Raw genomic sequence first — 10872 nt, 5'->3', positions numbered from 1 at the left:
CCTCAGCTTGGGACATAACATCAGTGATCACCAGTCCTTTGGGGAATTAAAATTTGTGGGACTGCATGTCTACTGTTCACCAGTACTGTTCACCAGATAGAGTAAACAAAAAAAATCAGAGCCTTCATTTTGAAGGGACATAGGAAAACGATCACCAAGAGTGTAGATAGAGCTCTGGTTTACTTAGATAGTCTCCTTACTGTGAAAATCTGTAGCGATAATTGGATTAATCTGTACCTTCCATGATGCTTAAATGTTTGAAGACAAAAAAAGCAGAGTAGAATATTAGTGATAAAAATAATTCTGTAAACAGCACATAGGCACATTTTATTATCAGTCAGCAAACACTGAAATTTCATGTTTTACTGTATGTTCCCTTGAGTGTTTCAGTATAAACCAAATTATACCTGCGTTCCCATAAAGGATGCATTACAGCCTGTAATCTTACAGTGTATTTCAGCACTCCACAGAATTTCAGTGATTGGAAATGAAGAGGATTTTCAAGGAATATGGCACTCATATTGAATATGTTGTTGATTCACTGCACACTATTTCATTTCCAGGAGCTAAAACTAATCAGCAATTCTCCCAATGTATTTCTGTTTCAGATAGATCTCTGAAATATGAATGACTGGAGGCTGATTATATGCCTCCTAGTCACAGGTTTTGCTCTGCCAGTAAGTCATATCTGTCTATCAAACTATAAGTTGTTCATTAGCATAAGATATCAAAAAAACAATTTGTCATTCTCTTTGGATTCCATGCATGGTATTCGGTGTGATTATGCCGCACAAGTTGTACAGCTGGGATTATACTGACAAGATAACAGCTGTCTATGATCAACATCTAGGACCAGATTTTCAGAAGTGCTCAGCATCCCGAAGCTCCTATTGTTCTCAGTTGGAGCTACCAGGTGGTTCACCACAGTGGTTCAGGGGCATTTTCAACAACCCAGGACCCAAATGACAGCAGTGCTGCCTTGACCGAACTTCCTTCATAAATCTTCCCCAGCAACAAATGATGGCTGTTGAATAAGAGCTTAGCTGCTACCCAGCTAAGTGAAGAGAGCCTCCTGTACTCCTCTAAGGACTTCTCATTCTCAGTCATCAGTAGGTCTGATGATACACAATAGAGTCAACAATACAGACATACCTACTTATCTGGCCTCCACCTGGATAATGTCAAATGCTTCCTGAGCATCAGACAATAGACATAAGAATAGCAATCTCTCCATTCTTTCACAGCCAGCAGGATAATAAGTTTGATATTAGGGAGGGCTTATTGGGTGCTTATGGTCTTGATGAAGGAAAACCAAGCCAAGGAAATTTGCTTTGCATTTAGTTCGGATGTGGTAAGAGCCATGGCTATAGATACGATTTTGTCATAGTTAAATTAGGCAACATTCATGGAACAGCTATGCTAAAAACGTACACAGTCAGGGTATGACATGGTGGGGGTGAAGCTGAAGCCGGAGCTCCCAGGCCTGGGGCTAAAGCCCGAGACCCACCACCCGGGGCTGAAGCTGTGGAGATCTGTTAAAGTCATGGAACCTGCGATCTCCGGGACAATTCATATCATAGCCCTGGCTAAGATTAAAGTTATTAATCTTGCCACTATGTAAATTCATAGGATTAATCCTAATTGCAAAATAAATTGGATTTCTCCCTAATATATTCATCTATGTGTGTGTGTCTAACGCCTTCCCAAGCCTAGGTGAGGAACATGTAATCTATGCAGGAAGGCTTTAATATAGCTCTTCTATTAGTTTGTAGTTGTACTCTCAGCAGGCTGGAAACATAGAACTGCTAGGTTCAGCCTTGAGGTATATGCATTCCCATTGTTGTAGGCATGCTCATGAGAATTTTTAATAAGACCCTTGGATGGGACTATGCCAATTTAGGTGAGCTGTGGCTGGGTGAACGATAAGCAACCCCAAGAGTTCAGTGTCCACAAAAATGCTTTTCACTGCCAGAGTTTCCTGCTGTCCAAGCACACGTCTTGGTGATGTGGCTAATATAGATCTGCCCTTATTCAGTCATGAAAGGAAACATCAACATGGGCTACAAGGGAGCTTTCCATGTAACCTCTTCATTAATGTCACATTAAGTTTAGAACAGATCAACTACTAACTGAATAATTTATATGATAAATTCAGTGCTCTTTTAATGACTCACTGAAGTGTTTTCATTGTTCACTCAGAGAAGAAATTCTGCAAATAATTCACAAATAGAATTATTAAGACACCCCCCCCACAATCCAGCAAAACATGCGCTTAATTTTAAATCCATGAGCAGCCGCATGGAAGTCAGTGAGTCTGCTCACTGAAGTCAAAGGGAAGTGACTGAAGTTAAGCACATGCTTACATGCTCTGCTGAGTTTGGTCCTAAATAAAGTTCAGGATTTTCAAAATTCAAATCACAAACACTTTCAAATAAAGTTTTAACACAAAGTATATTCTGGTCTTATTCCATCTGTACAACTCTCCTGCCATTGGGAGATCTGGACGGTGATGAGCCATCTAACCGTCAGAAGAGTGAGGTGCCAGAGCAGCCTTCCAACAGGAGTTGTGGAGACTGTGATGGGTCGCTCTGCTTACTGCTGGATGGTGCCATCTCCAGGTGGTTCTGGAGATTCGCTCTCTCAGGTCAACACGCCTCAGTTTCTCCTCTGAAGCTGCTCTCTTGCTCTCAGGAGCCACAGGTGCCCTCTCTGTGACTCAGCCCTCCAGCTAGGCCACTATCGTAGTTCCCCTTCTGGGGCAGGGGTGCAACAAGGTCCCTGCTCTCAGGCAGCCTTCTCCATCACAGTGCCACTGCTGCAGTGACCGGCAGGGGGACCCGGGCCCACCCTCTTCTCCAGGTCCCGGCCCAGGAACCCTCTCCATGGCAGCCAAGGTCTGTTCCCTGCACCTTGCCCAGCTGCTTCCATACTAGCCCTCCCCAAGCCTCTGGACTTCCCAATATCTTCACTCCCTCTTCTCAGGGAGGGACTGCAGCCTTCCCCAGCCACCTCCTCTGCTTCCACTTTCCTGTCTTTGGTAGAAGCCCTGCCTGTCCTTCACAGGTGAGGTTCTCTCTAATTAGCTGCCTCCAGCCTAAAGCTCCCCTGCTTGAAGCCTAATTAGCTGATTGGGCACACCTCGCCTAACTCAGCTCTTGCAAGGCTAGAGTCAGGAGCATATACCACATCACAGGGACAAGCAACCCAACCAGTTTTAAGGAGTTTTTTAAGTTCATGAACTGGAGTATATGATGTGGGTGTGTCTGCAGATTGTAAAATAGTGATTTGACCAAATTTTAGGAAAACAGGACAAACTTATTGCCCTATATCGCTGCCACTCTGCATCTACTCTATGTCTGTGGCAAGTACCATCAGCAGCCTGACATCTTAAATCTGATATGCTTTGGAAGATTTCATATGGGCTGTAGGAAATCTGCAGACAAATTCTACACGTTGCCCCCAGCTTACATAGTAAAGACTAGGGAGCTGCATCATGAGTGTATTCAATATTTAAGACCGTTGCAGCCAAAGGAACATCATTGTGAGTCTTAAAAGATTAAAATGGTTGTACAATTTCCAGTTCTAGCTCTGAGGGATGTAGGAAAAGGGGATAGGATTGGATATGTCTTTGGATTAATGTGAAGTAGAAGAGTTAAAATGAACATTCTTCTGTCTTGCCCAAAGAGGCAGCTGTGGTTGTGTGGATAGATGTGACTGATATTAGTGTGCCCTGTGCAATGGGGTGAATCATTTATTTTCAATGTAGAAGATATTCCAGGTGCAAGCACCAGGATCCTCGTGTATTTGGGAAAAGGGTAGAGGATGGAAGTGACACTGGGAAGAGTTAAGGTTATTTCAATCACAATAACTTTCCGCTATATTTTTCAACATTTTTACTTTTACTGAACATTTCCTGGCTTTCAAATCCTTGTTTCTTAAAAACTTCTTCTTTTTCTTACGTTTCCTGATCCTTAAATTATTGATACATATTTGCAACCTGAACTCCATCAAGTTCTAGTCGAGGGGAATCATAACATGGTGCTGAGCATTGCTTCTTAAATAGATCTGTTAGTGTTAGAAATGAGCATAATACTATAGAAAATAAATCCTCAGCTTTCGCTATTCCCTGAGTATACTTGGTACAACTATGGTGAACCATTTAATTAATTTTGGCTGCATGGGCTCCTGACACCACCCTCTTCATCTCTGTGGTTGCAACGAAGACCACATGAGACCCAACAGGTGAGCTCTTCATGCCATTGCCATCTGGTCAGGACTCTAGAAACTGCACTCATTGACTCAACCATGGCTCAGAAAGGTTAGATGCATTATGGGTTTGTGCCTTACTTTGAAGCATCCAAAATGAGTCACTCACGGAGGCATGGTAGCTCACATAAGGGACTAAAGGTGCGCTATGTTCTGATGAATGTCATTAAGTCACCCACAGGAAGCATACTATGAAGGCACATTTTAACAAGGATAGTTGGGATCTTCAAAAAATGCCTAAGGGAGTTAGGTGACCAAATCCCTTTGAATTGGACACCAAACACCTTTGAAAGATCCAGAAGATACTGGAGGGGAAGGAATATACAGTGGCTAGAGTTAGTGGTTAGTCCAGTCCCTATTCTCGGACTCAGGGCACTCTGGTTCAATTCCCTAAATGACCTTGGCCAAGTCACTTAGCTGCTCTGTGCCTCAGTTTCCCATCTGTACAATAGGGATAATAGCACTGCCCTGCCTTAGAGGGGTGTTGTGAGGATAAATTCATTAAAGATTGTGAGGTGCTCAGATACTATGGTAATGCGGAGGCACAGAAATACCTCAGATGGATAAGACTTTTTATAGAGAAATAAGGATTTTTCTTTTCAATGTAATTGTAAAACATGACGTGAATTCAGTGTTAAGGATGCAGAATTAAACAGTCCAAAACAGGAAATGGGAAACTGGGGGCTGAACACACAGTTCTGACTCTGCCATTATGTGTTCACAATTTATCTTATATATAGGCTTGGCCGAATTCGATTTTTTAAAATAATTTTGGTGCATGATATCTATGTTTATTTTAAGCCATTTAGATTCGCACAGTTGTGGGAAATTGTCTGTGTGGGGAGGAGAGACAATGGAGGATCAGATAATTATTTAATGACTGTAGATGTGAGACTCAAAAAGTTAAAGCTTTATAACCATTGAAACACAAATTGCCACCATCACATCAACACATACAGTGTAAGTATCCTTAAATCAAACTCTAATTAAAGTTCTCAAGTAGCATTTTTCTTACTTTGCCTATCTGTAAATACCAATTATCATCTATGGAAATATCTATTTTATCCTGTGTAAATGAAATCGACATTTACTGATAAAAGTCTAATCCTTCCAACCCTACTCATATATAAATGTGAATCTAAGATTGTAGAAAACAGTGATTACGTTCTGTCACATTATTTGACAGACAGTGTGTTATCACATAAACTCTGGAAGGGATCTTGACAGGCCACCTAGTCCAATCCCCTGTGCTGAAGCAGGACCAAGACTTTAAAGTGATGCATGGGAATAGGGATTAGAGTAATTACTCTAATACAGATTAAGTGTAGCACAATTCAATGCTATAAACCATAGATTGTCCATCTGTGGGCATGTGACCACACCTTTTCTCCATGGCTAGTTGAGAGTGGGATCCTGAACTCTATAGCAAGAGAGGCCCAACATTGTAGTCTGTTGTCATAAAGGATCACAGTATGGAGAAGCTGAGGACCACAGCTATAAACATTGAGAAATGCAATTAACGACCTTGGAAGAATTCTCGACATGACCACTCCAGGCAGCATTGCAGAGCTCTCATTTTTTCATATGCTGACGCCATGCTGTTTCTTTAATGATGCTCTTGATTTAGAAGAATGCTCCGTCTGTGACATAATTTATTAACACTCCCTCGTCCTTCCCAACATGGCTACGCCTCCTTCCATCTCTCTGCAGTACTATGAATATGCCTTGCCCGTGCACCCTCCACCTCTGCTATCACAGCAGACGGCTCTTCAACTGCAACAACCTCGATTACAAGCACAAAATCTTTTCCCACAACCAACTCAGATGCCTGCAAGGCAAGGCCACAGAATGAAGTGCACCAACCATGTCCGGCAGGGACAGCCATCGCTGCAGCTAGGAGAACTGCCAGGAGTCCAAGAACAGCTGGTTCTAGCTAGCAGACAACAACAGGCCATTTCCATCTGCATCTACTCCCTGATCCAAAGCCTATTGAAGTCAACAGGAGTCTTTCCATTGACTTCAGTAGGCTTTGGATAAGGCCTGTACAGTATTTAATAATTTGGATGTACCTACATAAAATGAAACCAGTTAATATTTATTTCCAACTGTACGGGGAGCAGTTGGAGACTCAGCACCACTGAAAATCAGGCTACTTGTTATGTGCCTATGTTGGGAGAGGTGAAGTAGGCAGGTTGGGCATGAAGGGTAAATGGGGGGACTGGAGGAATCCATTGGTGTAACCTGATACAAAGGTGCCAGTCCCCTTCTACATAGCATAATAAAAACACTTTACAGTCACTCAACTTTGGGAAAAATATGTGTGTCTATAACCGTAACAGGACTGGATTCTCAGCCACAGAACATCAGTGTGGCTCCATTGACTTTTATAGACCATACTGACTTACACCAGCTCAGGTGACAGCCTGTAAATTGAAGAAGGGCCAGACTGAAATTCCTGTTTCTCCAAAAGTCAGAGGTTTTTGCTTCCAGAGGACAGAACTTCTGATAATGACATCACAGCACAGGCTGATCTCTTCCCAGGATATAATTCTGGAAATGCCGTTATCACCTTATTTCAGGGAATAAAGGAATACAAGATGACAGAAGCTCATAGTGTGGAGGAAGGTCAGGTAGCAAAACTCCTATTCCTATAGGCAGAGGATCTCTAGCCAAGCCAAACTTATTTGGCTGGTGTAATGTATAGTGAAACCTTTCTTCTTTTTCATTGCCTTGGTCAGCTTAGTTCAATCCTTATTAGCTCGTAGCATTTAAGGTCTGTTTTGTTTATTGTGCAATTTTCGTATCATTATATTGCTGTTACCAGCACTAGAGTATACTGGATCAGGCCGTAAATATAGATATTTATTTTATATCTTGCCTATTAACCAGAACATGATTATTTATGTACCAAAGACTTACAGGCAGATCCTTAACTGGTGTAAATTGCCATGCTGCTGTTTGGGGAGCTATGACCAACTGGAGATCTGCCTCTTTCTGTACTATATCTCTAACAGCAAAACAGAAATTCAAAAGAGCATGTGCAAAATATCCATTTTCAATGTGGGACATAAATCCCCTTCTGTTTGCTACAAGAGTCCGAATGTTTGTTTGTTTGTTACTAAGGTATCTAAGATATATTCATCATTCTTTGTGTATCTTTCTTGCATTTATCAGAGCAATTATGTTATCTACCATTTTGTCTTGTGTTGCACTGCATATTGTTTCCCTTTTTTCATTTCTAAATGTACCCAATTATAGATCAAGTAGCTCAGCAAGACCCGATAGAACAACCACCAAGAAGTTTCTTCCTATTGGCACCCCACAATTCATTCTTTGCTCTTGTACAGCTGTCTGATTTTAATATTTTTTTCTTAAAGCAGACAACTTTTTTTAAATGATTACTTTCTTTTATGTCTAGCTTTACCCTGGGCTGTATTATGCGCCCTATATAGCAAACCAAGGAGTAGGTTTCTCTCTTTTTTTCCTCAATCCAAGAAAAATATTAATTGAACTATTACAGTTGAAACACATATAAATGAAAGGCTGAGATTTTCAAAGCCATTAAAGGGATCTGGGTCCCCAATTCCCCCTAAAATGTAATGGCAACTGGGCAGTCAACTCCCTTACGCAGATTTGAAAATCTCAGCCAAAGTTTTTAACAACAGCAGAGTACTATGTGCACTTGCCTAGATTGATCCAGGCTTTGATATGTTTCCTGTAGGGTCCTCCTGTTAGACTTGGCATCACAAGCTCAGAAGAAATGCGATAAAAACGGGTTCGCGTTGGTAAATCTATTGCCACTAATAGACACCACACTCTTCCTCCAAACTTTATAATAAAGAACTCATCTCCATTACCATTATAGTTTCTGATCTCTTAGCAGATCGAACACCACAGGCCTCCCAGATTTTCTGGGATGTTGAAGATGTATTTATGAGTATTTCGGGGGAAGAGTTACACATTTTCCCACCTGTCTTTTTAATCCAGTGTTAAGCAAAAGCTCTATGATCCTTGTGCCAAAAAGCTTGCTCTGCCAGAGACTGTAAATACAGGACTTACTTCAAACTTTACACAACTTATATTATTACAATTTATATGTCATTGACAGCCACTTTACACACCTGAGCAGTGTAAAGGGGCCTTAGTGTAAATGCCAATCAGGCTTTAAGGCCCAGATCCTCAAAGGTTGATCTCACAATGATTTCAAAGGGAATTTAGGCACCTAAATACCATTGATGATCTGGGCTCTGGTGTCCCATCAATGACAAAACCAGAGGTGAAAGTAAGCCCTTATGGTCTGGTGCGTTGTACCGGCAAGAGCCGGTACACAGCCGACCCTATCGGCAGGGGGCAGCTTCCCCAGACCAGCAATTTAAAAGGGCCCTGGGCTCCGGCTGCTGCCCCTGGCCCTTTAAATCACTGCCAGAGACCCAGGGCTCCCGACCACCACCACAGCTACTGCTACTGTGGGATTCCGGTGGTGATTTAAAGGGCCCTGCCTCTTCTGGTTGAGGCCTTACCCCTTCCAGTTGCGGCCCCACCCCTCTGTTCAGGACCCCGGCCCGGCATACCGGTAAGTCCCTTAAGTTACTTTCACCCCTGTACAAAACAGATATGATGACCTGAAAACCCTGAATAGAATTTTAATGTCCTTCAATAGCAAAAGTAGTAGTTTGGGGTTGTTGGTTTTTTTAAAAGAAAAATGGAGCAAAAATACATAAACAGATCTGATTAGGAGTATAGGAAGATGGAAAATACTCCTTTCCCATACCTTAATGAAAAAGCCATAGAAACATTTTCTTTCATTAACAAGTGTGAAGACTTAGTAGACAGAAGACAGATAGATAGATAGATAGATAGATATCCATGTGGCTGCGTGAGAAAGCTATTCCTATTTTCCTATATTCTATTCCTTCTGCCTGCTCTGTGATTAGAGGGCTATCAAGCCAGCAGCTTTCATCAATTGCATGAAAACCACAGATATTGAGGCTTTTGTCCAAGTCGAGCTCCTTTCCGCACCTCTGGAGCAAGTCTGACTAACCATGATGATGGGAATGTGGTGGAACAACATGGGTTTTTCAGAGAGGTGGAGAAGGCAGGCCTGCCTATGGGGCCATGGCTCCTGGTTTTATAGGCATGGGCACTGGATCTGGGGGGATGCCACAAAACCCAGCCCTGCAGGGAGATTTTACTGTTGAGGATGATTCACCAGCCACAGCGCTCAAATCAGCAGTCCAAGGAGGGTTCAGCTTGGTTCCCCAAGGAGTCTCCCCACTTCCTGGAGTTAATCTGTCAGGTCCTGGAACTGCTGTCATCCTTCCAGAGGGGACCCCAGTGGGCCAAGAAAGCAACAACAATTTGCCAAGCCCAGGTGGTGAACCTGCAGCTCAGAGCAGAGGATCTTCGGGGCTACTCCAGCTGCTGCCACCCCTGAAGGTTGAGGGGAGATATGATTGCTCTCTATAAACATATCAGAGGGATAAATACAGGAGAGGGAGAGGAATTATTTCAGCTCAGCACCAATGTGGACACAAGAACAAATGGGTATAAACTAGCCACTAGGAAGTTTAGACTTGAAATCAGACGAAGGTTTTTAACCATCAGAGGAGTGAAGTTTTGGAATAGCCTTCCAAGGGAAGCAGTGGGGGCACAAGATCTATCTGGTTTTAAGATTCTACTTGATAAATTTATGGAGGAGATGGTATGATGGGATAATGGGATTTTGGTAAGTAATTGATCTTTAAATATTCAGGGTAAATAGGCCAAATCCCCTGAGATGGGATATTAGATGGATGGGATCTGAGTTACCCAGGAAAGAATTTTCTGTAATATGTGGCTGGTGAATCTTGCCCATATGCTCAGGGTTTAGCTGATCGCCATATTTGGGGTCGGGAAGGAATTTTCCTCCAGGGCAGATTGGAGAGGCCCTGGAGGTTTTTCGCCTTCCTCTGTAGCATGGGGCATGGTTGACTTGAGGGAGGCTTCTCTGCTCCTTGAAGTCTTTAAACCATGATTTAAGGACTTCAATAGCTCAGACATGGGTGAGGTTTTTCATAGGAGGGGGTGGGTGAGATTCTGTGGCCTGCGCTGTGCAGGAGGTCGGACTAGATGATCAGAATGGTCCCTTCTGACCTTAGTATCTATGACTCTATGAATATATGAAGTAACTCAAACGCTCTCTGATAGTTTCATACGCTTTGGTGGCGAGAGCACGCTGCCTCTAGATGTCCGGCAAGGAGCTGCTGTGGATCCTACCGTGCCCCCTGATGCCCAACATACACTCGAGGCAGGGAATGAGGCCAACAGTTCATACAAGATGCCTGGCATTTCCAAGAGCCCTGAGTGTATTGAAGAAACACACTACTTCTGTAGTATTCATGTATTTGCTATACCTGATGCACTGGCAAAAAGATCTACAATCTGCTTCTATGGAGTGAGGAACAGAGCATTAAATATGCTAATCAATGTAGACAGCAATGGAAATGCTGGTGCAACCTTTTGCTTTTTAATCTTAGTTGGAAAAAAATCACCTACCTAAACAGGTTAATGGTTAATACACTAAATTCTGCTGTTCATTACTTTCAGTTTTTTTTCTTTATATCAGTA

The 10872-nt window shown here is 42.5% G+C and overlaps 1 protein-coding gene across 1 annotated transcript; it reads left to right on the top strand.

Moving 5' to 3' along the window:
- Positions 1–623: 623 nt before the first annotated feature.
- AMBN (ameloblastin) lies at positions 624–10608 on the top strand. Its single transcript, XM_038403702.1, is given in 8 exon segments — positions 624–677; positions 4114–4242; positions 5977–6215; positions 7083–7114; positions 8820–8839; positions 9349–9637; positions 10431–10565; positions 10568–10608. Coding segments are annotated over 8 exon segments (939 nt in total).
- The last annotated feature ends 264 nt before the right edge of the window (positions 10609–10872 follow it).

The sequence above is a fragment of the Dermochelys coriacea genome, chromosome 5, assembly GCF_009764565.3.
Source record: "Dermochelys coriacea isolate rDerCor1 chromosome 5, rDerCor1.pri.v4, whole genome shotgun sequence".
In the NCBI taxonomy this organism is placed as follows: domain Eukaryota; kingdom Metazoa; phylum Chordata; order Testudines; family Dermochelyidae; genus Dermochelys; species Dermochelys coriacea.
The sequence above is the reverse complement of the archived record's forward strand: the minus strand, read 5'-3'. Positions and strand labels throughout refer to the sequence as shown.